At 52.4% G+C, this 27679-nt stretch overlaps 3 protein-coding genes across 6 annotated transcripts in view; all 3 read right to left on the minus strand.

Moving 5' to 3' along the window:
- The window catches only part of PIGQ (phosphatidylinositol glycan anchor biosynthesis class Q), a 29024-nt gene extending 20721 nt beyond the window's left edge, over positions 1–8303 (minus strand). Inside the window, exon 1 of one of the 2 annotated variants that reach the window (XM_077316543.1) lies at positions 8152–8303. In XM_077316543.1, coding sequence (XP_077172658.1) covers positions 8152–8173 — 22 coding nt within the window. In that variant the 5' untranslated portion in view covers positions 8174–8303. Of the gene's footprint in view, positions 1–7153; positions 7173–8151 lie in introns of those variants that run through there. The other variant, XM_077316545.1, reaches the window with a different exon arrangement.
- NHLRC4 (NHL repeat containing 4) lies at positions 944–2816 on the minus strand. The gene is made up of 2 exons (XM_077316547.1): positions 2634–2816; positions 944–2063 (listed from the first exon to the last, which is right to left on the minus strand). The coding sequence occupies exon 2, from the start codon at positions 2051–2053 to the stop codon at positions 953–955; it is 1101 nt and encodes a 366-aa protein (XP_077172662.1). The 5' UTR covers positions 2054–2063; positions 2634–2816; the 3' UTR covers positions 944–952.
- A 2203-nt stretch (positions 8304–10506) lies between the features above and the next one.
- Positions 10507–27679, minus strand: part of PRR35 (proline rich 35) — a 60269-nt gene continuing 43096 nt past the window's right edge. The window contains exons 7-9 of one of the 3 annotated variants that reach the window (XM_077317145.1): positions 20899–21097; positions 13003–14716; positions 10507–11969 (exon numbers count right to left, since the gene is read on the minus strand). In XM_077317145.1, the coding sequence (XP_077173260.1) occupies positions 11060–11969; positions 13003–14636 (2544 nt within the window). In that variant the 5' untranslated portion in view covers positions 14637–14716; positions 20899–21097 and the 3' untranslated portion in view covers positions 10507–11059. Of the gene's footprint in view, positions 11970–13002; positions 14717–20855; positions 21098–27679 lie in introns of all 3 variants that reach the window. The other 2 variants (XM_077317146.1, XM_077317147.1) reach the window with 2 other exon arrangements.

Consider the following 27679-nt stretch of genomic DNA (forward strand, 5'->3'; position numbering starts at 1 on the left):
AACAAATGAACAACGAAAGCGGTTGTTCACCCATAGTCCCACACCCCTGGGTGGGGCACACTTTTCTCCTCTAATACCAAGCCCACCTCTCCCAGATAAGCTTTCTGTGTGAAGCCTGGCTTTGCAGTTCCCAGAATTGTGGTCTCTTTCACCACACACTTCTGTCGAAAGCTGATAGTAAGACAGAACAGCCTTAGGCCACCCTGCGTTGCATCAAAGCAAGCCAACTTTCCTCTGCAAAATATTGCTATTCGTATTGGAGCTCAGCGATCCGGGCCTCCTTGGGTTAGCAAAAGCCTATAACCCTAGGCTTGTATAGCCCTATTGTGCAGATATGTCGATCCGCAAGGACAGGGGCAAACGTGGCTGTCTTCAGAGGGTGCTTTCAGCAATATCTGTCTCTTAATAATAGTGTGGGAAATGTGGAACGGTTAGGGATGCCAGTCCCCAGGTGGGACCTGGGGATCCTCTGGAATTATAGCTCATTTCCAGGTGAGAGAGATCAGTTCCCCTGGAGAAAAGGGCTGCTTGGGAGGGTGGACTCCATAGCATTATACTGCACCAAGGTCCATCCTTGTCTCAAATTCCACCCACTCAGATTCAGAAAACTTTTATTGGCGTACAAATCCTACCCGCTCCCAGCTCCACCCCCACAGTCTTTTTGGCTTCAGTCAGTCACCTATAGCAAACCCGTTTCCCCACCTGAACCATACACCTGGCCAGGTAAGGTCACATGGCAAACCATTTCAAAGATGGATTCAGGTGGGTCTGCAGCAGCAGAACAAAGCCTGAGTCCAGGGTCACCTTCAAGACCAACAGAGGTTTACTCTGGATATCTGTTTTTGCGTACATGCCTGAAAGCTTCTACCCAGAATAAATCTTTGTTGGTCTTAAAGGTCCATTGAAAAGACGGAGGGGTAAGTTCGATGCTGCCGTGAGATGACAGAGCGTCCTACTCTGCCTTCCATCTGGGTGTTAGGTTTGGACTATCAGTCGGCACGGAAAGAACGTCAGAGCTGAACGGGGGTCTCACCCGATACTTAAAGACTTTGATTTTATCGTCCCCGGAGTCAGCAACGTACAACAAGCCCTGAGTGGAACAAGCGATTCCCGTCGGTTTTTGAAGACCTTTGGACACCAAGCAAATAGGGGACCCGCTCCGGGGGAACAAGCGGATTTCCCGGCGCTGTTCATCGGCCACAATAACGTTGCCCTCTCTGTCGGCGCACACGCCTGCCGGGTTGCCAAAGGCGTGGCCGAATCTGTTGCCGATGGAAAAAAGGAGCTTGTGGCTACTGCTGAAGAGCTTGACGTCGCCACACTCCTCGCTCACCACGACGCCTCCTTCGGGGGCCGCGCACACATAACGGGGCCCGCACAGGTCGGAGACGGAGTGGTGGCTCTGCACCTTGAAGGCGGGGTCCAAGGCAAAGCTGTGAACTCTGCCTTCTGTGTAGTCCGTCACCAGTATCTTGCCAGAAGTGTCCACTCCGATGCCCCGGGGCGAACGAAACTGGCTGATTTTTACCCATTCGCCCTTGGAGAACTTGGAGTGAGGGTTGAAAACGCGGACGGTTCCGCTCACCATGTCGGTCACGGCCACCATCCCCGCCCTGGTGAGGGCCACGTCCTCGGGCAGAAAGGTCTCCTTCTTCTTCAGTTCCACGCAGGGAAGAGACTGAACCACTTGGCCCGAGCGGTTGAAGACGTGGACCCTGGGGGCGCCCTCACAAGTCATGTACACGGACCCGTCCAGGGCGCAATGGATGCCGCTGACGCCCCCGTAACGGCTGCCGCTGGGGTTCGGGATCTGCTGGATCAGGTCGTTCTGACGGTAGAAGAGGTGGTTCCGGATATTGTCCAGGTCGTGGCAGATGACCTTGGCTTTCTCGGCCAGCTCGTGGACTTGATGCTCCGTCACCATCCCCAGGCCACGGTGACTGCTCAGCAGCGGGCTGGCCTTCTGAAACGTGGCGTCGGATTTCACTTGGAGGGCGTAAACCGTTCTCAGCAGTTTCTCCTTGCGCTGCGTGTCCTCCAAGGTGTAATCCATATCTTCCTTTCTGTGTCAAATGCAGTGAATTAATCGTAGATTTAGAGGAGGGGTGTGCTAGTCGGTCTGTCGCGGCAGAAAAGAGCAGGGGGCCTGTAGCATCTTTGGGTTCACACCCTGATGCAGATTTTGCTAGTCAACTATGGGATTCTTGCTCTTTTCTACAATTGTAGGTTTCCTAGAGAGGACTGATGCCTCTAATGCTGGAGATTCTGGCCTACAACCTCCTCCTTTCTTCCTCTTAACGTGGACCTCTGGTCATAACTTTAAAGAAATGAGAGGCAGGTAGACCTGGTCCTAACAGATCTTTGGCCCAACTTTAAACTTCCAGGGAAGAAATATTACTTGGATGCAAAATCCCAGGGCTGAAATCCAGGAAGGGGTGTTCTAGGACTATGGCAGATATTTCCCATCCTGGAGGAATGGCCTTAAATAAAACCCCTCTGCTCTCTGTCCCACATCAACTGGAGGCATTAAATAAACCTTCAGTGCTGAGGCTGAGCGATGTGTTTTCGTCTAGCTGCCTCCATTGTAACCAAATACCCAAACCTCTGCAGAAGGCAGGAAAAAAACAGTTTACCTCTAATTAAAGTTGCAGGGACTATTCCAGCTCCTTGGTGGAGGGTCCGCTAGGCAGTTCCGAAAGCAGGAAGCAAATGAAAGGACATTCCTGGGGCTCTGTTGTTAGTGACAAGATTGCACTCAGCTCTGCAGGCAACCCTTGTGTGAATAGAATTGGCCCTTCAAGTGCAAACAGAAACACCTTGACGTCCAGAAATAATCCACTCCCTGGTGAAGTTTCTCTGAGAGAACCTTGAACAATGATACCTGCCGTGTAGGACTGTAATCTGATAGGGCTAAAAGCCAGCCGAATGATCTGAGGCCAACCAGTGGCTCAGCCCTGTGATTGGCTGTCACCAATTGCGAAGGGGAATCGATTAAAATGCGCGTTTTTGTCAATAACGGCCAAGTGACGGATGATCTTTTTGTCACAACGTACAGCAAGTCTTGCATCGGGCGAACCTCACAATTAAAATTATAGTTCTGTCTCCGAGCCGGCATGGTGTCATGGTTAAGAGTGGCAGCTTCTCATCTGGCAAGCAGGGATTCCCTGCTCCTGTGTAATGGATTGCCCCCTTTATGATGAACCCAGAGGCAAGTTTATTAAAAGAATACTTCCTGCTACCCAGGTCTTTCTAAAATGGAAAGTCTGATTTTTCTCTTATCGGACAAGGATACCTGTGTCACCCACCGAGTTGCGTTGTTTGCCTTCGCCGCCAGAATGAGAAGATCTAAACAGCACGATTAGGTTGGAGATTTAATTATTATGATTCGCTACACTGTATTTACCTTATCCTGGAGGAAAGTATTTGATAACGTTTACACCTCTTTCATCCTTATAATTTCAGCTGTTTGGTCTTCAAGTCTTGATCGTGTGAGATTTACATTTAATCGGAATGGCACATGGCCGATCAATAAACGGAATACCGGATACAGAAAAGCCCGCCCTGGCAGTCGGGCTGGGGTGATTTCAAAGGTAGCCGGACCCAATTTGGCATGCCGGCGCTCTACGAACGTTCTCAGCCATTCCCTTTTATCCCTCCATTCAAGTAGGCGCATTGGGTGTGGACCCAACATGGTTCATTTGGGGTCTGCTCCTCCAGCGATGAAATAAATTTCATAATTCGACTTGACAAGTAAATAGGTCCTGCCTCAGCTGGACAGTGGGAAGACGGTGGGAGGTTATTTTGTTTTGTTTTTTTAAAAAGCATCTCCCAAGGCGATGGACCCTGACCTTTCCATTCGCCGTTGTGGTTACTTTAATGGCTGAGGTAAACAAACGCACGGAGGGGCCCTTGGGCGCCCGTTCACCTTTCTGGGATGGAAGGCCTGTCAAGGGCGGTTTCAGAGCTCCCCTCCAAGCCTCTAGGGACATCTCAACTATGGTTGGGCCCCGACATACCAAAGGAAGAAGCAGGTGGCCTCAACCTCAAAATGGCTTCCCACACATCCTAAGGGAAGGGGATCCAAGGCAAGGCCCTCAGGGGGCAACAGCCTCCATATGAATTACTTTTTTGGAACTTATGGAAGTGCCTCAGGCTGATATTACAGCATCCACAGGGCCAACCAGTGGACATCAGTGCCAGTTTAGGGCTGAACTCCGCCATTTGGGGGGGGGGATGATCTGGGCATGGAATCGGGGTCACTGTGGGTAGGCATGTAGTTATGAATTTCCTGCATTCTGCAGGGGGTTGGACTAGATGACCCTGGAGGTCCCTTCCAACTCTGTGAGTCTATGACAGACCCATGAATGGCATCTCTTACCCTCTATCCTCTATGCCACACCAGGGGAGTCATTGGGAGTCTTTGGCAGGGGAGGAGAAATTGCACTGCTGAGGTTCTAGAAGAGCATGATTCTATGAGAAGATGGAGAGGAAGAGGGGAAAGTGTGGGGAAGAGGACACAAGGGGAAATGAAACGGCCTCTGGAAGTCCATGCAGGTTCCCCTCTTGTTATCCATCTTTGCAAGGGTGTCCCAACACTCCACCACAGCCCCTATCCTAAGGAGGCACGAAAAAACAGCAGGCAGAATATCCCATGTTGATTTGAACTTTGTTTTCGCTTGCCGTCTTCCAAGTTTCTGGTGTCAATTGGAAGCCGAGAAATGTTTCCTTGAAGTTTTGCAGGTCGGCCGCTAGGAGGATCTCTCTGTCCAAATTATCCAGCGTAGAAAAAAACGCTCCCAAAGTGGTTCTCCAAATATTAGCGTAGGAGGGCCAGGTAGGGGTTGCCAAGGGGAACGCAAAACTTCACAACAGCGTGGCGTTTTTAAAAGCAGAAGCGTGGCAGACGGCAGCAAGCGCAGGCCGAAGGAGAGGGCGGACGTCACGAGCCAAGCCATGCATTCAGAAATGTAATTTGCAGATAAAGAGGAAAGCGGCTCGCCGTGTTTTGAAAGGGCCAGCTGAGGATAATTAGCGGAGCAAAGAAAATGATTAATTTAGGACGGGATCTGAGTACGCGTTCTCCCATACTTGGAAATAATCGCTTTTTGCTTGGGGGGGCAAAGAGATTTTCAGCAGCTGGGGTGCTCCGGTTTGGGGTTGGCGACGTTCTCAGCCCTACAGGACAGGGATGCCAACTCTGGGTTGGGAAATTCCTGGGGATTTGGTGGGCTGGGGAACGCTCCAAGTCGGAATGGGGCAGGCACATTGCTTTAAAAACGAGACTCTGCACATCTGGGCAGATTTCATTCAGCCATCCACTGGCTGATCCGGTGCAGGACGATTTCGCTCGTCGTGTGACTTTCCCAGCGTTGTTGTTTTAAGGAATCTTTCAAACCGGTCCTTCCCAACCGGTTGGGACCCCACGGGGGGTCGTGAAGGCTCTGAAGGTGGATCGCAGGGGTCCCCAGCCCCTCGAAACCCCTAATGGCTGCCCCAGTCTTCCGTCGCTCTCTTTTGTGTTCTGGAAACCGAGAGCCGGTCCCAGAAACAGTATCTTTCACTTCATACGTTAGTTGGCATTTCTTCTTCACTGCCTATGCATGTTGATCCAGTTAACAGGGGCATGGCAGGGGCTCATGGGATTTGTAGTCCATGGGCATCTGGGGAACCGCAGTTTGGCCACCCCTGCTGTAGGGTTTTCAGTGCAAAAGGCCCACAGAGGTGATTTGCCCTGCTCTGTGTTGTGGCCCTGGTATTCCTTGGACTTTCATGCAAGTACTAACCTCGCTCAGCTCCCAAGATTTAACAAGAGAGGACTAGCCTGGTCCATCCTGGGTGGGGCTAAACTTTGGATCACTTTTGTCAGTGTGGAGAGCCGGCACGGTGGTTGAGAGCGGCGGCCTGTAATCTGGAGAACCAGGTTCGATTCCCCACTCCTCCTCCACATGCAGCCAGCTGGGTGACCTTGGGCCCGTCCCAGTTCTCTCAGAGCTGTACTTGCAGGGCAGTTCTCTTAGGGGCCTCTCAGCCCCACCTGCTTTACAGGGTGTCTGTGGGGGGGAGAGGAAGGGAAAGGTCCTTGTAAGCCATTTATAGCATGAAAAGCATGCTATAAAAACAAGCTCTTCTCCTCCTCCTCCTCCTTTTTCTTCCCTCCCAACAGCATTTCTCAACCTTCTTGAACTGCCTGGTCTCTTTCGACAGTGCTCTCCCTCCTAGGATGACATCTGATGCTCCCTGACGCAATTTTATACTCACAACAACCCTGCGAGGTAGGTCAGGCAGAGGGCGACAGGCCAAGGGCCCACCGATCAGTTCCCTGGCCAAGGAGGAACCACATTAGAATTCCAGGCCCCCTGCTACGCCGCTTCCGAGGCGGCATCACACAGCGGCTAAAAGAGATGACCGTTTCAAATCTTACCTTGCCCGCCAACTCTCTGGGGCCGGATTCTCTCTCTGCCTTTGTCTCCTCACCACAGCCGGGAGAAATAATGCTGGCCGGCCGTAGGGGAGGGCTGCCCACCTCCGGGTGGGAGCCGGAGGTCTGCCCGAATTCTGACAGGTCTCCGGGCTACAGAGACGTTCTCCTAGAAAGAAGGGTTGTTTGGGAAGGCGGATCCTATGCATTCTACCCTGAGGAGGTCCCCCCCCCAGCCCCTGCTCCGCTCCCCAAATTGCCAGGAGCCCAACGATTGGGGTTTTTTTGTAAGAATGACTCATGTGTCCTTCCCTCCCATTTCGGCCCCTGCCCTCAGTTTCGAGAGCCCATGCTTTCTACGGGGGATCACGGTTGAGTTCCCAGGGCCCTCCTGCAAGCCCCTCAGAGGACTGGCTTGGCCCCGATTCCGTGCCCTGAGGGGCTGCGACACACACACACAAACACAAACACAAACACAAACACACACACACCCTGCTGAGGGAGCTCCAAAAGGGAAGGGCTTCCTCCTTCGTTCCCTTGAAACCGACCTCGATCCTTATCGGCCAGGCTGCCCGTGACGGAGGAGGAACGGCCGGCTATCAGAAGCCTCGAGGTTGGCCAAAGGAGCGTGTAATGGGGCTGGCACTGGAGCAAGCGGTGCCCCCTCAGGGTCAGATCCCAGCCCGGATAAGCCCCGCTGTCGGATTCTCGAAGCACCGAGGGGAAAGCTTTTACCTTTCGAACCTTGGGTGGTGCGGCTGGGCCTCCCTCCCTGCTCACACCAGGAAACTCTCGTTCCTCCTGAGTTTTGCCTGCCTGGCAGCTATGTCCTCGCTTGTCCTCAACTCTGCCCCCGATCGGATAAGCAAAAGGGACGAGGTAGGAGGCCAAGCCCGGAGGAGATGTACCGTTCCAGGTTTCCTCTCGGACTCCCGAGTGACCTTGGCTGAGTTCTCTTAGGTTGGCACAGAGGCATCGCCACTACAAGGGCTGCAAAACCAGAAATCACAGGATCCTTGAGTTGGAAGGGACCTCTACGGTCATCTAGTCCAACCCCCTGTTCAATGCAGGAAATTCACAATTACTTGTGACCAGAATTCCATGCCCAGATGATCCCTCCCCCCCCCCCCAAAAAAAACCCCAACAACAACTCAGGATCCCTGGCCAGCCTGGAGGAAATCCACTACCTGAGCCCAAATTGGTGATTGGTATTTCCCTGGGCATGCAAGAAAGGGCCACAGGAGGCAAGCACTGGCACAATCCCTCCTGCCCGTCCACTCACAGTCTGCCTAAGCTCACAGAATCAAGCAGGGGCTCATGGGAACTGTAGTCCACTGACATCTGGAGAGCCACAGTTTGGCCACCTTTGATACAGACAATTATGTGTCTCACATTTTCACCTGTGAAGCTGACTTTTCCTCCAGGCAAACTGGGCCACGTTGCCTGGAGCTCAAAGTAATTCTGGCTGAACTGAAGGCCCTATTAGGAGGTAGATAGATCCCCTGTTCAAAGTGTCCGAATGCTCCCTTAGAAAAGTAACCCCTGAAGAAACATCTAGGCGAGTTAGAATGAGCCCTGAGCCCGGGAAGGGCGTCTGCACACTGACTCAAACAGAATCCAGCTGGCTGTGGTTAGCCAGCAGTGCCCATTCCCCCCTTTTCCCCCTCAAAAACCCTTCCTTGTACTGGTGTTCCTGACGGCCTGGAACAATTCCAGATCCAGCCAACGCTCACCTAATGACTTTCTCCGGATCATGTACCTCTTCTATCAAGATAGCTTCCAATCGGCCGAAGGATCTGCTTTGTGCTCCGGGCTCTAGAATCGTTTCTCTGGCCCTGGTCCAAACCTGCAGTGCGGACACACACAATCCCATGAATCGTGAAACAACATAAGCAGATCATATTGTGGCAACAAACTCACAGCTGAGGCCGGGAGGCCGGGAGCCGGTCAAGCATACAGCCCTCACCCTAAGCTTGGGTCCTACCCGAAGCTACCGCTTGGGGTTGGCTGTCCCCGGTTGTCTTTTCAAATTTGACTCTGTGGCGTGGTGAATAACGTCCTTCTGAGGGAAGGACTGAAAACAGGAGACCCTGGAAACCTATTTAAGTGTATGAATTGACAGTTACAAATTCTTAAACATAAGGGTGGGAAACCACAGGGTAGGGAAAGCAGGGGGTGAGCTGGGTTGGAAAATACTTGGAGGTTTTGGGGTGGAGCCAGAGGGGGGCAGGGATAAGGGTGGGGTAGGATGCCCTAGACTCCACCTTCCTAAACATCTGTTTTCCCCAGGTGAACTGATCTCTATTGTTTCGAGATCAGTTGTAATCCCTGGAGATCTCCAGCCATGGACACGAAAGACACGAAAACCACAAAAACGGTCCAGACTCAAAGGCCTGATTTCAGCTTGACGTGGGTGAAGGGTGGGATGGGGGGAAAAGACGAGAAGGTCACTCGCTTTCCATCCTTTTCAACATTTTTTATTTTTTACATTCTTGGAACCATGGACAATAAATAGCACAAGAATTACTCTCCCCCCCGCCCGCTGCCCTCTTTTCCCCCTCCCCGAGAAGCACCATTCCCCATCATAAATAAATTAATCTAACACGCAGAGTTTGCTCACCTGTGATTGTCAACGGTTGACACAGCAAGTGCGGCAGAGAGTCACCCCGCCCCGCCCCGCCCCGCCCCGCCGACTGTGCAAGGTGTGTGTCTGTGTGCCGGGTGTGTTTCAGAGGTTGTGGGGCAGTGAATCAGGCAGGGATTATGTGTGTGTTGGGGGAGGGGCTGGCTCATTATTCACGTGATTCACCAGACATTGACTACCACCTGTGCAATAGGAAGTCGGCCAGTGGAGAGCGACATGGGCAGGCCGTCTTCGGACAACCAGGTAAAAATCGCCTTCGGTTAGGTTGTCCGTTACCCTTTTCAAACAGGCCCAGCCGATCCCTGCATCATCTGCATGACAGCCCAGAGAGCACTGAGGTCGTCTGACCAACAGCTGATTAGGGTCCCTGGCTCGGAAGAGGTGAGACTTGTCTCGAGCAGGGTCTTTTCGGCCTTGGCCCCAGCCTGGTGGAGCACTATGCTGAAGAAGATCTGGGCTCTGTGGGACCTAAATCATTTCTGTGGGGCCTTTAAGAAAGAGCTTTCTACCAGGCGTATGGTTGAAACATCAAGAAGATATGGCCTCCTGGCAGAAAACAGAAGGAAGATCGACTCCCCCACCCAAAGAAAGAGCTGCAATCCCCCAAGGTTTCTGAACTCAAGCTGCATGTAAATTATTGTTGTTGTTAGGTGCGAAGTCGTGTCCGACCCATCGTGACCCCATGGACAATGATCCTCCAATGTAAATTATAGGTGCTTCTAATAATAATAATAATAATATTTATACTGTTTTTGAGACTGGATCGCTTTAGCGTGTTGTACCCTGCCCTGAGCTAACAGAAAGGGAGGGGAAATAAGAATAAAATTATTAATGATAGTAGTTGTAGTATTATAGTATCAACGTGCTGTCCGACAGCAATGCCGATTCTGCCTTTATGCCAGAGGTGCCCAAACGGTGGCTTTCCAAACTGGATTTGGGACTCCCGGCAAGTTTCAAAACTTAGGTTTTAAGGAGACAGCTGGCCCAGTTCAGATTGTGACCACAGCAGAGGGGGAGAGGATGTTCATGCCTCCCTGCCCGTGCCATTTCCCCAAACTGGAATCCCACCCACCCTCGGAGCTACATGGAATTGACCTCATTGGAGAAACTCAGTTAACATGTGGACCCATGGGCCTGGCGACTTCCTGCCCTGAACTACGGTCCCCTATATTCCTTCCGGACAGGAGACGATTATTCCGTTTACATCTGTGGTACTGATGTCAGCTTTGCGCAGCAACGTCAGGGAAGAGAAGCGACCCAAATTCACACAAACAGTGTTGCTTTCGTTCTAACAAGGCGGGTGGCAAACTGTTTCTCCAAAAGTCTCATGGTGTTCAGAAAATGACTCTATGAACCCCTCTGTTAGGTTTGAAAACGAGCCAGCAGAGAATATGCTGGCTCGCAAGGGAAAACCGAGTCCTGAAAGGTTCCGGTGGGAAGTTTTTGTCAGTGAGTGTCTTTCCTTGGATGGCTCTCTCTTATCCATCTAGGCGCAACGGCTTCTCAGGAGGAAGGATGAGCCCCCCTCTCCCACGGCTGTCTATTTCCTCTTTTCTGAAAGCCCACACGAGCGACGGCAAATCCAACGACAGCCTGAATGGCTTCCGTTTTATTTTACTTGGAGAGACGGTTCTTGCCGAGGCAGGGATCGCAGGGGGATGGATTTAAGAGCTTAAAAAAAAAAAAACAATTTTCCAAAAGAGAATATTGTGTCAGAAAATATTCCTTGCTGAGCTGAGTAAGGAGAGAAGGATGGAGCAGAGATGTGCTCTCTCTCTCTGTGTCTCTCTCTCTCTTAGCTTAGCTCTCCTGTGCCGTATCTAGAGAGACGCAATAAGAGATGCTATCTAAAATGTGGAATCTTCAAAGAGCGCAGCTTCAATGCATCTGGAGCTAGACTGTCTCTAGATCTGAGAAAAATCTCGGGAGGGAAAACGTGAGAAGGGATTTTCCAGAGAAGTCCAAAGTGCTCGGGGGACAGGTTCTCGACGCCAGGATCACGGTTCTGTGTTCAAGGGGCTGTGGAGGCACACCCCGTTGGTCTCGCCGGGCAGGCCGCACGACAGGGAGCGCGGGATGGCCCTGCACCCGAGCGGGCCGTCTTCCGGCAGGGGGAGCGGGGGGACTTGGCCGGCGTTGGACCTCCCGTCCGTGCACAGCAGGACGCTGGAATCCGCCTCGCATTTGGTGGTGCGGCTGTAGTAGGGCTCCATCACGTGCCGGAGTTCTAGCGGGACGCTGAGGGGGAGCACCTCCGCTTTGATCACCGCGCCCAGGTGGGCCTCGGAAGAGGAGGCCCGGAGATGCTCCGTGTGGCTCATCTTGATCAGGAGGTCTATCGTCTTGTTCTGGGGCTCCAGGAGGCAGTTGGAGGACTGGTCCTCGTCTCCCACCACCAAACTTCTGCTGGCGGAGCTGGGGTCTTTCTCCGGGAGCTTCTCGCCATCGAGGTTAGCCTTGGCCTCTTTCTTGTCCTGGTGGCCTCTCTCCGGACCTTTGGAGGGCCTTTTCACAGACAGGTCTAGGGGACCGTCGCTGGGCTTGGAAGCCTTGTCCAGCGCCCGGTGGATGTGGAAGAGCTCCTGACGGATTTTGACCAGCTGCTCCCGGAGCTGTTTCTGTGCTGGGGTGTCTTCTTTGGCCAGGTCTGAAAGCTGCTTCTCCGCTTCCTGGTACTCCTCCAAGGTCTTCGACAGGTCCCCAATGAGCAGCGTGGTCACCTCTGGGTCTCTCACGCCTTGCTCTTTGCCAGGCTTGAAGAGGAAATGGTCCGAAGTGGAGATCAGAGGGGATAAGATGTCCGTGCCGCTGTTCTTCTGTGGGTCTTCCGGTGGACAAGTGTGGATCGCCAGGTGCCAGTGGTCCAGGGTCTTGGAGAGCTGTGTGGGGGTGGACCTCAAACTGCTGCTGGCGGAAGAGCAGAAAGGGAGACGGAGAGGAAGCAAATGGTTACGATAAAACAGGGCAAAAATAATCCACCAAGCTCGTGAAAAAGCGCTAGTGAGGAAGCATGCGGAGCCGCAGCAACAGAACTGTGAGTGAGGCTGAATGAAAATGTTCAACTTCCCTTTGACGCCGGGAAGAGATGGCCAGCCCCTCTGGCTTCTAAGGAGCCAAATTTGATCTGGGACTGGATAGATCTCCTATGGTTGTTTTAAAAGCTTATAAGTAGCTGCCTTTCACTCCCAGTCAACAGGAGCACCCGACCATTCCCCAAAGGACCCCTGGTCCTTCAACATCACCTTCCCCAAACTGGTGTGAGGGCCGCAAATGGGACACCTGAGCCTTTTTCAGTCTTACAACAGCGGTTAGAGAGGCCAGCTTGGGACAAAGTTCGAGTCCAGGGGCAGCTTTAAGACCCACAAACTTTTACTCAAGGTATAAGCTTTTTGTGTGCATGAAGATGTGGGCATAGACATGAAAGCTCATGCCATGAACAAAGGTTTGTTGGTCCTGAATGTACTTCTGGACTTGAACTTTGTTCTTCGGCTCCAGACCAACAGGGCGACCCACCTGAATCTACGTGAAATGTACATGAAAGCAGGGCCTGCAAGACCCTCTTCCGCAAGGCTTTTGACCGGAGCCAGTGAACGGCTGACACCACCAAACAGACCCTCCCTAAAATTACCCCACTCCTTGAACAGGAGAGGGGCTGCAGGAGCTATGACTCATGGCTGATGCGGCCAGACTAATTTTCTCACCTGTAATTATGAACTGTAATGTATTATTTTAAATACTGTAAACTGCCCTGAGCTCTCAACGCCGAGGAGGGCACATGCTGGCAAGGGCTCATGGGAATCGTAGTCCATGGACATCTGGAGAGCCCCAGCTTGGCCACCCCTGATATACATCAAGAGAACTCCCATTGAAACAGACCAAAACACTGACGTGCAACAGAGACAGTGGAAAGAGACGGTGGAAGATGCCCGGCCCACAATACCTGGCTTGGTACGTGACTTTCCCAGGCATGAGAACATCAGAGGCCACAAAATCGAATCCGTTGCCTGCAAACTTCCTCTTCAGGCTGTTCACAGGGGTCCCGCCGCCCTCCAGACAAGCAGCCACTGGTAACTCGGCCTTCCGGACGCTGCTGGGGAGAAGGGCGGCACCATCTTTGAGACCCACGACGCTCCGGTAGGCATCGGCGGCGGGCTTCCTGCGAAGGCCATTGCTGGCGCCCAGCAATGACCCGCCCTCCTTCTCGCGGGTCGGCCACTTCCCGTCTTCATCCTGGAGCGGCGGCGCTTTGTGACTCTGCTCAGGGGACGCCTCCTCGCGGAAGCCCTTCCCCCAAGGGAGGCTGGCTTTCAACACCGGCACCTTCAGCAGGCCGGCCTTGGCAGGCTCGGTGGGGGTTTTGGCGGGGGGCGGAGCGGGCGCGGCCGCCCCGGGTGGCTGCGGGGCCTCGGGCTTGACGGCGGCCATTTTGTTTTCGGCCGAGCCGAAGGAGTGCTCAAAGAGCAAGGGGTAGTAGAAGCGCGGGAGGAAGGCCGACCTCTCGGGGGCCTGCAGGGGCTGGAAGTGAGCGGAATGGGGGTGCATCAGCTGGGCTGTGGAGGCCAGGAAGGGCAGCTGGGCCAGGTGCGAGTGTGGAGCGGCGCTATTGGCGACAGAAGGCCCAAGGTAAGAGAAGAGGTTGGGGTTGAGCGGGTAGTTGATCCCCAACAAGGACAGGTTGAGACTTTGGGGCTCGGGGTATTCGCCATACGCCGGAGGAGGGTAACAAGGGATGAAGTTTCCATCGGGGCACGATGCCGGGACCTCGCCGGCGCTTCTCCTCTGCCCGTTGGCTACCAGCTTCCATTGCTCCATGAGGATCCCGCTGCTCGGCGGGCATTTTTTTGGCACTCGGCAATGCTTTGGTTTGGCTTCGAGCTCCAAGGGGGTGGCGGGCTCCTTCCCCTTCCCCACGTGGTTCTTTAGGGAGAAGACGTCGGTGATGATGAAGTCGGGCGCGGGGTCTTTGCAGGGCTTGTCCCTCTTGTTCTTGAACCTGAAGAGAAGGGTGTTCACTTCGGGCTCGGAAGACTCCCTGCCGCAGCTGGCGTCCCTCGCCTTCTCCTTCTCGGCGGCCTCTGACTCCTGCGACAAGCCAGACAGCTCTTCCTCCTCTTCCTCCTCCTCCGGGAACTGGTTGGTTTCCTCGCTCATCCTGTCCGAAGCAGAGTCTTCAGCGCAGGCGGGCTTCTGGGAGCTGCCATCTGGGTCCGTAACTTGCTTGGAGTTCGCCGCGTTGGCAGCCGCGGCCACTGAGTCTTGAGCTTCAGCCTTGTCTCGCCTCCCGCGGGCCCGGGGCGCCTCCGTGGCGTGGAGGAGGCGGAGCTCTGGATGCAGGAGGTTCCCTTTCTTGTAGGGCCAGTCGGACTCAATCAGCAGAGACAGGGAGTTCTTACACAGGCTGTACTTCATGTGGTTGTAAAGGTGGGATTTCTCCATGCAGGTGAACGGACACTGGAAGCACTTGTAGTTGTAGGGCTTCCCCCATGGCCTAGGGATGTAGTGGGGTTTCTTGGGCTTGCGCTCCTTGTGCTTGTAGACTGACGCCAGTTTGCAGCTCGCTTCGTCCTTAGACATGGCGGTTTCAGAGGACTGGATCTCCAGGAAGTGGTCACGGGGCACGGTGCTTTCACTCCCGGTCACTTTTCATGCCTGATCTGTAAAGAGAGAGACCACAGCTTGAGATGTGAGATAGTAACCTGGTTGCTTAGGCGGGCATGCGTCTTGAAAATTTGCAGCCTTCCCCCTCACATTTCCCCAGCTACGAAGAACACAACAATATGGCTCAGTGGTAGGACATCTGCTTGTCACGCAGAAGGGCCCTGGTTCGATCCCCGGCATCTTCAGTTAAAAAGTTCAGGTAGGAGGGGAAATGAAAGACCTTGGCACAAAACCTTGGAGAGTCTTAGAAGACAGTACTGAGTTTGGTGGACCAATGATCTGATTCTGAATAAGGCAGCGTCCTGTGTGCACGTGACCTGGACCTCCCTCAAAATACCTGTCATCTTCATCTTCTAGGTGGGCATTCATACTGCAAAGACCTAACCTTCCCTTGAATTTCCCAACACCTTCACCTACTAGATAGGCCTTCATGCCATTAAGACTTGAACTTCTGCTAAAGGGGAAATGGCTTGCCATTGCCTCCCTCTTTGTAGCAACCCCGGAATTTCCTTGACGGCCTCCCATCTGAGTACTAACCACGGCCGACCCCATGAAAAGAAAAACAGGATCCTACTATTCAGGCTCTTCCAGGCTGGCCCCGTGCACACGTCTACTCAGGAGTCCTGCTTTTCTCAAAGATACTTGCTTCCAAGCACATATACACAGGATTGCGGCCTTTGTGCTCCGCTGTCCAGAGAGGGCGCGCTTCCTAACACGTGACCGAAGCCCGGAACCCTGAATTTCTTTTTTATATCAATTCCCATCTTCTGCTAGGAAAAGCCTCGGAGAACTGCAGCTGTCCAAATGGAGAGTTGGTCTATCTGGACATAAGAGGGCTTCATATCTTCACATCCTGTCCGAGCGTTATGGCAGGAGGCAAACTCTTCCTTTACCCTGCTCTCTCTCTCTCTCTCTCTCTCTCTCTCTCTCTCTCTCTCTCTTGTGCAACTGGGCACATGAACTCCTCACTGATTTCCAGAGGGGAAACCACACAGTTCCCCAGATCGTTTCGAGAAGTACCTTTCCTGCCCTTCCCTGGGGCAAACTTTTCCTCTAAGAACAAGATGGTTATCTGGCTGAAATATCAGCGTGCGTTCGTATACCTCGGCCGTTCTAGCTTGGGTGGGGAACGAAGCCAAGAAACTCTCCGCTTAAATAGAAAGTATGATTACTATCACAAATTTCAGAATGTCCAGGGGCTTCCTCCTCCTTCCGCACTTCAGGCCTTTGAATGAGAACTGTTTTTTTTTTCCCGTTTCGGTGTCTGCTGATTGTGGCGGGGCTAAAGGCTTGTGTTTGATGGGGGACGATGCAAAGATCCTGTATAGGTCACGTAGCTACCTAAGCAGTTTGTTTTCAGCAGCGGGGCCAATAACAGCACCACTGGGCAGGTTAAGAACTCAAACTTGGCAGAGAGGAGAGGCTAAAGTGGCTTTTTCCTGGGTACCCAGCAGGCGCAGCTAGGAAGGATGAAATTCCCACCGCAGTCCCATACAAAGTTTTCATGTTGTCCCCCAACAAACACAAGGACGTTGTAATGCGTAAATTAGCACTAAGTGTGCTGTGACGGTTGGAATGCCCAGATCCGGATAGCTCAAGAGCACCTGGTTTTGTCAGACCCCGGATGCTAAGCCGGGTCAGCCCTGGTTAAAACTTGGATGGGAGACCTCCACAGAGGCAGGTAACCCCAGAATCTCTTGCCTTGAGGACCCTGTGACAGATCGCCATAAGTCAAGTGAGACTCCACGGCAAAAAAAAAAGAGAAGAAAAAGATTAGGGACAGGAGGCCTGGGTTCAAATTCTGCCTTGATGGCAAAGCTTGCTAGGTGACTGTGGAAGGGTGGTTCCCCTAATCTCTAACCTGGTAAGTTGGCACTTTGGGAAAAAAACATGCAAAGCCGTGCGTCCCTCGGTACAAGGATGGATGGGAATGCTCCAAGTCAATAAAGGAATGGCCTGATTCCGAATTGGGCTGCAATCGGGTACTGCAATAAGCCATACTCTATGCGACCAACTTTAGAACGAGTGAACGATCCCGGTTTTTGAACGGTATCCTGCCTGGCTGCTTTTTCCATCTCACCTCCCTAAAAAGGGAGGCTGCTTTCTCCGTCTCACCCGCCTCTCTCCCTGTGCTGCAATCTCAGTGGCCCCTGGCCTGCACATCAGGGGCTGCTTTGTGAATTAACTGCTACAGTTGACCCACCAGCAACCAAAATCCTAGTCGGAAACCCTGTTTTGGGTGCCACTGAGCAAACCCTGCTTTGCTGGACCCTCTGGATTCAGACATACCCACTAAACCAGGGTTTATAAGCCCGGTCAGAATAGTTCCTCACAGGGGAATCTACTCAACCCACTGTACAACGGAGGAACGGCAAATGTGGACAGGAGGGAGAAAGCAGGCCATCTGGGCCGCATTGCAGACGGAAGGGGTCCTTCCTTCCCTGCCGCTAGCTTTGGGGAGAAGCTTAGGGGGCCCGGAGCGGAGGGACAGGTGTCTGGAGGCCTGCTTTGCCAGCCATTCCCGCACTAGCAGATATTCGTGGTCTGCTGAGTTCCTCTACCTGCCACAACGCGTTATTTCCGCCGGGCTGCGGAGATACGGCATTATGGGGACATGCCCAGGGGCCAGCACCACGCCAGGAGATTTTGCACCTGTGCATGGGAATTAGAGAATCCCTTTGCCAAGAACGGTCTCCAGGAGGGAGCCAGGGAGAAGGCCGGGCCGGGCCAGGGAGAGAAGGGGAAGCAGATAAGGAAGGGAGGCAAAAGCAAAACGGAGGGGAAAGGGAATCAGGGCAGGGGAAGCAAACAGTGGAAGAGAGAGAACTGTTCGAACGGGTATCACTCTGCGATTTCACAGCTCTTGGTTGTGCGACTCCCACCCCAAACCAAACGAGGAGCATCCAAAAATATTTCGATGCCTGCAGCAGTAACTCTACGTGATGAACTCCTTGCCCCCCACCCGCAGCAACAATTCATCATTTTACTTGGGGATATTGTATCCTGCTTTGGGCAAAACGCGGCCCCTAAAGCAACTTACTGGAACACAAAGCCCAATGAAAACAGGATTAAAATTCAGCACGAGTGTCCGTGTGGAAAGGATTCCCAGCTGGGTTAGGCCCTGACAGGAGGGAGGGGAACCCAGGTGCCTCCAACCCCCCCACCCCCTAACATATTAACTTGTATGGGTTGGGAAGGGGGGGGATTTTGGGGGGTACTAAGTGGCTAGTGGAGGGGATTTTCCAAGTTAATCCATTTTGATTAGGGGAAGCCCCTCCCCTTCCCAAACCCCACCCTCCCCAAGCTCCACCCCAAATCTTACAGGTGTTTCCCAACCCAGAGCTTGAAATCATTTCTACTCCACGTTTGGAAAACCTGATATGTTCATCCTACCAGTTCCCACTGAAAGTCCAGAAGCGTTCTGGGGGTCGCTGGCCTCTCCGATTTCTAGAACAGAAACCGGGGATGGGGATCAGAGGGAGGGCCTTTCCGCCCCTCCCAGTGAAACGCTGCTGCCTTTAAGCGGCAATCGATATCAACCATTTGTGCCAATGAGTTGGGGGCCTCCTTGGCCGAAGGGCCTTCCCGAGCTATTAGTAAATGCTCCACTCCTGCTGTTTTTGTAGCCTGGGGTGGAAACGAGTCAAGCTTTTAAAATGTTTATTGTGGGAGGCAGTTAAGAGTTATCGGCCTTAAAGCTCGGCTTATTAAGCAGAACGGACAGGAGTGACTGAGAGGGCGGGTTACGGAGAGCACAAGAAGACCAAAAGGCTGTACTTTTGCTTTATACAGGTCATAGGCCCAATCAGCTCTGAGATGCCCTTTGACTGGAGATTCTGGATCCCAAACTTTACTATGTCCTCCCATCCCTTTCCTCGTGCTGGCAGAGGCTCCTGGGAATTGTAGTCCACGAACCTCTAGAGAGCTACAGTTTGGCCACCTCTGTCGCAGTAGTTCTGGAGAACTTCAAGCCAAGTCCTCCTCAGCTTCTGGTTAGGACAGCGGTCTCTTCGAGACCCTAGAAAGCCTACTGTAGGATGTCGATGCCTTTTACATGTAAAAGGGGCTTGGTTTGAGGTTTTAAAAAATCCTACAAGTTTTGGGGCAAGTTTTATAAGCCACTTTGAGCCACCAGGAAAATCAGGCTATACATTTATTGTTGTTGTTAGGTGCGAAGTCGTGTCCAACCCACCGCGACCCCATGGACAATGATCCTCCAGGCCTTCCTGTCCTCCACCATTCCCCGGAGTCCATTTAAGTTTGCACCTACTGCTTCAGGGACTCCATCCAACCACCTCATTCTCTGTCGTACCCTTCTTCTTTTGCCCTCGATCGCTCCCAGCATTAGGCTCTTCTCCAGGGAGTCCTTCCTTCTCATGAGGTGGCCAAAGTCTTTGAGTTTCATCTTCAGGATCTGGCCTTCTAAAGGCTATAAATATCTCAGTCAATAAAGCAAGCAAGTGATGTTACTCCCTTCTTAAACTCATTGAAGCCAACAGAGTTAGAAGGATGCTACTGCAATTGGGCAGGGTCACGGCTCAGTGGTGGAGCTCCTGCTTTGCACGCAGAAGGCCCCAGGTTCAATCCCCGACATCTCCAGTTAAAGGATCTACCTGAGACCCTGAAGAGCTGCTGCCAGCCTGGGTAGAAAACATGAACCTTGATGAATTGCTGGTTTGATTCAACCTGGAGCAGCTTCATGCGTTAACTTCTTACTACAGGCCTCCCCAGAAGGGTCTGGCTATTATCTACCATGGCTAAATGGAACCGATTACTTCTGGCCACTATTAGTTCCTGGGGCCAACCCCAATGGAGTCAGGGGCATCTCTTTGGGACGGTGGGAAACAAGATGCTCAAAACCATGGAACTTAGGTTGGACACAGATGAGTAGAGGTAACAGACTGAGCTGTGAGCCTGTCAGAGACCCTCTCCTTTCCAGGGCAAAACTGGCTCAGACTCGCAACATACACGATAGGCTGGCATGTTTTACAGGGATGCCTGCTGAGGCCTCGAGCATCTGACGCGACCCTCTGCTCCCCCCCTGGGAAGACGACAGAATGAACAGCAAGGAAGCCAAATGGCTCAAAGAACCCCAAGCTGGCTCTGAAGATGCATCAAGTATTGAGTCGGCTGAAGCGAAGCAGACACGGACAGGGCCTGAATGGGAAACAGGAATGTCCCCCTGGAGGACACACCGCACACATAAAACAAATGGAAATTTTTGCTCCGGTCCATCCCAAATCCGTATATGGACAGGGCTACCTGTGCACGAAGAGCAACCAGAAGATTTGGAGATTTGAGTTTGGGCGGTCGAAGCATTGATTTAAGACCCACAAAATCAGCTTCACCTGCCCCGTTTTCGCCTACCTTGCAGGTACGTGAGTTTTCCTGGAAAAACATGTGCTACCCCAGGTACAAAAACAAACGGAAGATCCCCCACCTGCTGGGTTTACTAAGATCTCTGCAAACTTTTCTCCGTATTGAAATCTCTGCAGGAAAGTTTGCCAGCAGCCTCCTTGCCCTCCCGAAAAAACCCTCGTTACATTTCCTTGCCTTCTGCATATGGCTTGATCCTCAGTCCAGCTTGCTAGGTGCTTCCTCTGGACTGCAGGATGATGCTCCCACCACTCTCTTGCAGGTGGGTGAGAAGGAGGGCCAAGATATTCCCCCCCACCTCCCACAGAGCTCCCCTGGCAAGGGGGGAGGGCTTTCATGAAGGGCCTGGGAGCACAAGCCTTTTGTTACACTGCTCCGGTTGTTGGCACGATCGCCTGTGCGAACGAATCGAAAGGGAAAAAGGCAACCAGCAAGCAACCGATCTGCCCTCTTCTTCCGGCACCCATTTGTACCAATTTGCCCTCCAGGGCATTTTTGCGATTTCGTAGGAAGGGCGTGGGCAAGGGAGGACGGAGGGAAGCGGGAGAGACTTTGGCAAACCTACGCCTTGCTCAGCGGATGCAGTGGCATGGATTCAAAGTTATACTGCCCCTGCGCGTGGAAGCTCCATTATGAAGTGAGCATCATTAAGTGCAGATAAGCCGTTCCTCCATACATTCGCTTGGCAATTCCCTCACCCACCCACCCCCAATGAAGCAAGCTGTCGCTCAAAGCTGGCAGTCCCCTTCAAGTCTGTACCAGCTCCGAAGTCCCGGAGAAGTGGCAGCTCTTTCCCCCTGACCTTCAGCCTCCCAGATGGCAGAGCTCGAGCCTGCACAGGTGGCCGTCCGAGCGGCGACAGCTTGGCCCACGACGAGAGACTTCTGCGCGGCCCGGGAAGCGGCCTTCCGACAGCTTGGCGGGAGAGACGCCCAAAGGAGAAAAGAAATGGGGCAGAGGCCAGGAATCAGACAGCGAGAAACCCAGCGGAGAGCGGGAGGCTGCAAACAGAGCAAGGGGAAAGGATCAGAAGTTGTTGCTTTACATGCGCCCTGCGTGTGTGAGTGTGACTCTTTCCAAGGTGGGGTACTGTTCTGTGGAGAATAAAATTGGGGAGGGGGCTACGGGCAGCACAGAAGGAGGCCAGTTCACCTGGGACCAGGACTGTGGGGGGAAGTTTGGCCCACTTCTGGGAGGAAGGGGGAAGGTGTGGCTCAGAGGCAGTTTTGCGAGGATCTGTGGCATCTCCACGTGTCTCAGGCGAAAGGAAAGGGGGAAATGCTTCGTCCGTACGTTTTTGAGCATGGGCCATGGTGAGACACGTCCGTGGAGCGAGGATGCCGGCTTCCATGGCAGGCGTGTGGTAAAAACCTTTGGACTTAGATACAGGAAGCATTCTGAATCTTTTAGCGCGGAAAGGCTGCCGGTTATGATGGTGCCCCATGCCAGCTTGGGAAATCCATGGGGATAGGAGGGAGGGGCCTGAGGAGGGTGGGGTTTGGCGAAGGGAGGGACTTCGGTGAGGTAGAATGCTCTCCAAAGTGGCCATTTTCTCCAGGTGAACTGATCTCTCCCCAGGTCCCGCCTGGAGGCGGGGCATCTGCGGGCTCCACCCCCAGAGTCTCCCGGGTTTGGCCCAACCCTAGAGCCAGCATGAGAATTGAACTCTTGAGCATTGGAAACGTCCATAAGGCTTTTCTGGGTTCTTACTCACCTCAGGCCCGCATGGCAATACCATCGGAAATATTAATTCATTCATTCATCCATCCATCCATCCAATATATATACCGCCCTCCCAGAAGGCTCCCCTTCCGCCCACGCCAGCCTGCTCTCTCCCAGTTTGGTGTAGTGGTTGGGAGTGCAGACTTCTAATCTGGCACACCGGGTTCGATTCTGCACTCCCCCACATGCAGCCAGCTGGGTGACCTTGGGCTCGCCACGGCACTGATAAAGCTGTTCTGACAGAGCAGTGATATCAGGGCTCTCTCAGCCTCCCCTCCCTCACAGGGTGTCTGTTGTGGGGAGAGGAAAGGGAAGGCAATTGTAAGCCGCTTTGAGCCTCCTTTGGGTAGAGAAAAGTGGCATATAAGAACCAGCTCTTCTTCTCCTTCAGTAATCTCAGGGCTCTCTCAGCCTCACCTCCCTCACAGGGTGTCTATTGTGGGGAGAGGAAAGGGAAGGTGACTGTAAGCCACTTTGAGACACATCTGGGTAGAGAAAAGCAGCATATAAGAACCAACTACTACTACTACTACTACTACTACTACTACTACTACTACTACTACTACTACTACTTCTTCTTCTTCTTCCTCTTCCTCTTCTTCCTCTTCTTCCCTGTCGCTTCATGAGCCCAGCTTTTAAACCACTTCCTGTTCGTCTTCAGCATCGGGCAACAGCGTCGGGTTAATTCGTAACCCATCCAGGTGGTCACGCTAAGCCCTCCGGGGCAGTTGGGCAGGGCCCGCCGGTCACCTGGGGAAGGCGCCGTTGGAGGAGATGATATCAGAATGCGCAGACCGGCTCACTCCAAAAGTTTTCTTCCGTTCCTTTCCTCCTGCCTGAAAGGTCAGGGTGTCCTGTCCGCCCCCCTTCTTCTGCTTTTGGACGGTGCCCTTTGTGCTTCGAGAGGAGATATGTTCTGTTCCGAAGGTTCTTTAATGACCGTGCTCTGACGGGCGGAGGAAAAAGCAACACAGCTCTGTGCCTGCCGTTCGAAGCCAAAGGGGGGAAAGGCGGGTGATCTGGAAGAAGCAGGAGCCTGCTACAGCCAAGGAGGTGGCGCATCGGGGAGGCTTGGGAGTTCGGCGACTTGGACTGCGAGCTCCTAGGGGCAGGGACTTGATGTCGGGGAAGGGGTCTGTATATGGATGGCCCACGGACATCGACTGTGCTATGGCTGCTGCCGGTTATGTGGCGATAAATAACCATCTTTGCATAGAAAAACCGTCGCCACGACGTTGGGTCAGATGCAAAATAATATTTTTGCATATCAAAAAAAATCTATCGAACCAGGAAGAAGCTGCAGTGTGTTTAGCTTGTGCATAACACTCTTTGGCATTACTTCTGTCAAATTCCGGTTAAGGGGAACAGGCCAGATGAACATAATTGCTGTATTGTGGAAGTGGGGCTCTTTTGAGGTTCTTGTGAAGGCCTCAGCCTCCATGCCTTGTTGCTGGCCTCCAGAAGAACCGGTTGGCCCCTGTGTGAGGCAGGATGCTGGACTGGACGGACCACTGTTCTGATCCAGCTGGGCTCTTCTGATGTTCTTAGGAAGGCCTCGGTCTCCATGCCTCATTGTGGGCCTCCAGAAGAACCGGTTGGCCCCTGTGTGAGGCAGGATGCTGGACTGGACGGACCACTGTTCTGATCCAGCTGGGCTCTTCTGATGTTCTTAGGAAGGCCTCGGCCTCCATGCCTCGTTGTGGGCCTCCAGAAGAACCGGTTGGCCCCTGTGTGAGACAGGATGCTGGACTGGACGGACCACTGTTCTGATCCAGCTGGGCTCTTCTGATGTTCTTAGGAAGGCCTCGGTCTCCATGCCTCGTTGTGGGCCTCCAGAAGAACCGGTTGGCCCCTGTGTGAGGCAGGATGCTGGACTGGATGGACCACTGTTCTGATCCAGCTGGGCTCTTCTGATGTTCTTAAGAAGGCCTCAGCCTCCATGCCTTGTTGCTGGCCTCCAGAACTGGTTGGCCCCTGTGTGAGGCAGGATGCTGGACTGGACGGACCACTGGTCTGATCCAGCTGGGCTCTCCTGATGTCCTTATGAGGGCCTCGGCCTCCATGCCTCGTTGTGGGCCTCCAGAAGAACCGGTTGGCCCCTGTGTGAGGCAGGATGCTGGACTGGACGGACCACTGTTCTGATCCAGCTGGGCTCTTCTGATGTTCTTAGGAAGGCCTCGGTCTCCATGCTTTGTTGTGGGCATGGAGGGATGCAAACTGCAAAGCCATGAATTACACCCACCTAAAGTGGCTCCTTTAACACTCTCCCCATCACTGGTCCATGCTGAATTTATCGGGCCCTACCTGTTTATAAACCAATTTGTAGCCCCTGGCTAACCAGAAGAGCTTTCTTAAAAAAAAAAAAGCAACACAACATGGAGAGGGGGGGGGGGGACGGCAGCGGTGGGAGTTACATGGTTCCTTTGTTCACACAGTAAAGGAATCCCCAGCCTGGAATGTATAGATTGGCCATTTAATGAAAGCAACCTCCAGGGCCCGGAGAAACAAAAGCACGCTTTGGTATTTTCTGTGTGCGCCGTGTTTTAAGTTCTTTCTGAGACAGGCAGCCGTTGCCCAGGAGGGGTTGGCATGAAAAATGCATGTGAGGATCCGGAGAAGGGTAGGATGCTAGAAAGGAGCTATCGATCAACCATCTCCAAAGGCCACACAGCTGTGCTGGTTTCCTGCATTTTGTACTGTGGCTGTTTTTACCAGCCTCGCAAGTGGACTTTCTTTTTTTGGGGTTCAGCACGACGGCCGAGCGGCCCAGATCGCAGGGAGGGGGACGGCGGGGGACAGTTCCGCTTGAAATCACAACAATGAGACACTGTTTGCGACGGGAGCGGTCAAAATTCCTCCCCCCAGATCGTGGTTAAGAGTGGTGGACTCTGATCTGGAGAACCGGTTTTGATCCCCTCCCTCCTCCGCGTGCAGCCAGCTGGGAGGCCTGGGGCCAGTCTCAGTTCTCTCAGAGCTCTCTCAGCCTACCTCACAGGGTGTCCGTTGTGGGGAGAGGAAGGGGGGGGCGGGTTGTGAGCCGATTAATCTCCTTCGGGTAGGAAAGAAGTGGGGTACAAACAGCCAGCTACTCTTAAGGTAGAGAAAGACCTTCTCTTCTGGATCATCTCTGGTGCAACAGGCTCTGCAGGCTCAAGGGAGCCCTTCAAGAAAACCTGCAAAGCCTCTTTAGCCAGGGACAAAAGAAATCCATCAACAATGACAGATCGGCCACTTTCAGACTTGCTTAAAAACACGTGGGTTTTAGCATTTAGCTTTAGCATTGTTAAGGCCGTACTACTTTTCGGGTCCTAATTAATCCGAGTCATTTATCAAGTTGTTTTTTTTTTAAAGAAGAAACATTATAAGGCTCTTTGGGACGAGCTTCTGTATCTTCTGGGGCATTCCTCTTTTAAAAGATGTGCCAAGGTGACAATCCACTGCCAAGCCAAACATGTCTGAGGTCTCCTCACCCATCCCTAGGGGGAGCAAACACGAGCACAGGAACTAGTAGAAGAAGAAGAAGAAGAAGAAGAAGAAGAAGAAGAAGAAGAAGAAGAAGAGTTGGTTCTTATATGCCGCTTTTCCCTACCCGAAGGAGGCTCAAAGCGGCTTACAGTCGCCTTCCCTTTCCTCTCCCCACAACAGACACCCTGTGGGGTGGGTGAGGCTGAGAGAGCCCTGATATCACTGCTTGGTCAGAACAGTTTTATCAGTGCCGTGGCAAGCCCAAGGTCACCCAGCTGGATGCATCTGGGGGAGTGAAGAATCGAACCTGGCATGCCAGATTAGAAGTCCACACTCCTAACCACTACACCAAACTGGCTCTCCTAGTACATCTCTCCTGCATGGATCAATATTTCTCACGGTCCTACATCCGAGAAAAGAGCCACTGCGCTCTAGACTTGGATAGGATTGCAACTGCAGCATGCCGAGCGGCACGGGGGTTGCACAATGAAATGCGCTAAAGTATGACCAGGGCTTGAACAAAAGGATTTACACATGATCTTTCCTCCCCCTTTTTCTTGGTTTGCATGACAGACTGTCCTTTTGTACGACAGATTGTCCTTTGCCCCAAAGTGACTTATAACTTCAAAAACTGGGGAGGGAGGAAGGAAGAGATTTGGACAAAGCAGAAGGGCCAAAGCGAGCCAGGTGGATGAGTCACCTTGGGTCATGGCCAATCATGGGGGAAATCATCTCAGAACTTGGCCTGTCATGGGTGGAGTCATCAGGGGCGGGACCTGGCCTGGCTGGAAGTGGAGGCATCTTGGGATTTCCCAGGCTCTTCAGAACCTGACACGAATGACCTAGTTGCCACCCATGGGGTAGATCCACACAATCTAGAAACCGGACCCTCAACACGTACATAATCGGAGACATCCTGTTTCTAAGGGACATCTCTCAACCCAAGAGATTTGTACTGCTCTCCTGGCCAAATAAGGAACACATCCCCCAAAACCACGAAAATATTCTCATGCTGGTTCGAGGGTGGAAAACTTGGCCTCATGCTCCTAGCTACCATCAGATCAGGATCGGCAGACGACATCTCAGGGAGAGCCTCAGATCCCACGGGTGGATCAGCTGTAGAAGGCCAGAGGATTAGCCCTCCACGTGAGCAGTACAGAGGTCACCAAATGGACTCCAAGAGGGGTCGTTAGGCTCGGAGAACCCAGTTTGACCTTCACGCGTTCTTGGTGGCTTCTGCCCAAGAAAACAAGTTTACGCTGGCTCCGTATTTGAAAACTATGATGAGCTGACAACCCTGGCAGGTCATAGCATTCTACAGTTGGAGCTAGGGACACAAATGCAACGCCCCTATAACTCCAGTTGTTGGACAGCTCCTCTCTGCTCAGCCAGTTTTGCGCTGTGTGTTCGCTCTCAGCTTAAAAGCCAGGACAAGGATGGCTCTTCCGAACAAATATGTTTCAGATGTACACGGCTGTATTCCCGAGTGCCGAAGTCTTACCCCTGTATCTGCAGTGTGTGGAAGGTCTTGGCGTTGGCACCCTTGTGTTCATGCGCAATAGTTCGTGTGCATGCGTGCTGGGGGAAAATGTCACTCTCGTTGAAAAGTAGCAAAGCAAAGACAGGGGCAAGGGAATACCGAAGCAAATCACTCAATACGGCCTGGACTGAGGATATCTCTGCCCTTCAAAATAGATGTAATCCCCTTTTGCCTCATGGCCAAGGGGGGGGGGGGAGAAAACCTAGCAGTCCTTAGCTGCAAATGCATGTATTGATAATGGAACCCCAATTATAGGGAAATAATCTGAGAAAGAAGAGGGAAAAATATTCATTTTTTTTCTTACTACCCCTGTTTCTCATTGACCAATGTGGATGGATAGAAATGGCCCTTTAAAATGTCATATATATATATATATATATTTAAAAGATCATAAAATGACTCCAAGACATTCCCCGAAAGCTGTCAGATGAGCAATAAAAATCACAGTAGCCGAGGAAGTAATTAACAAAGCAAAATTAAGGCTTCGTGAATTAATTCAGTGCCAATAGCATCCATGTAGCAATTAAGAGGGCTAGAGACCTTTGCCTTAATTTAAATGTGAAATAGGTCCCCGTGTAGAAATATATATATTTCATCGTCCATCCAATCGAAAACCAAGAGGATAATGTCTATAGCCACAATCGGGAAATCTAAAAAATCCTTACGAAGAGATTTTGTAAACCAAAGATGACAAGGCAGGAACCAAATTTTTAAAAAGAGGGAAAAGACTACAAAGAAACATTTTACAAAAGCCTAAAGTCGAATTTTGCACGTATTGCTTTGTAGAAATGCAGCAGGGGGGGGGGGGCAGACGATACTTTACAAGCCGTAGCGTGAAACTGCGCTTAAAAAAAAA

Source organism: Paroedura picta, chromosome 17, assembly GCF_049243985.1.
Source record: "Paroedura picta isolate Pp20150507F chromosome 17, Ppicta_v3.0, whole genome shotgun sequence".
Lineage (NCBI taxonomy): Eukaryota > Metazoa > Chordata > Lepidosauria > Squamata > Gekkonidae > Paroedura > Paroedura picta.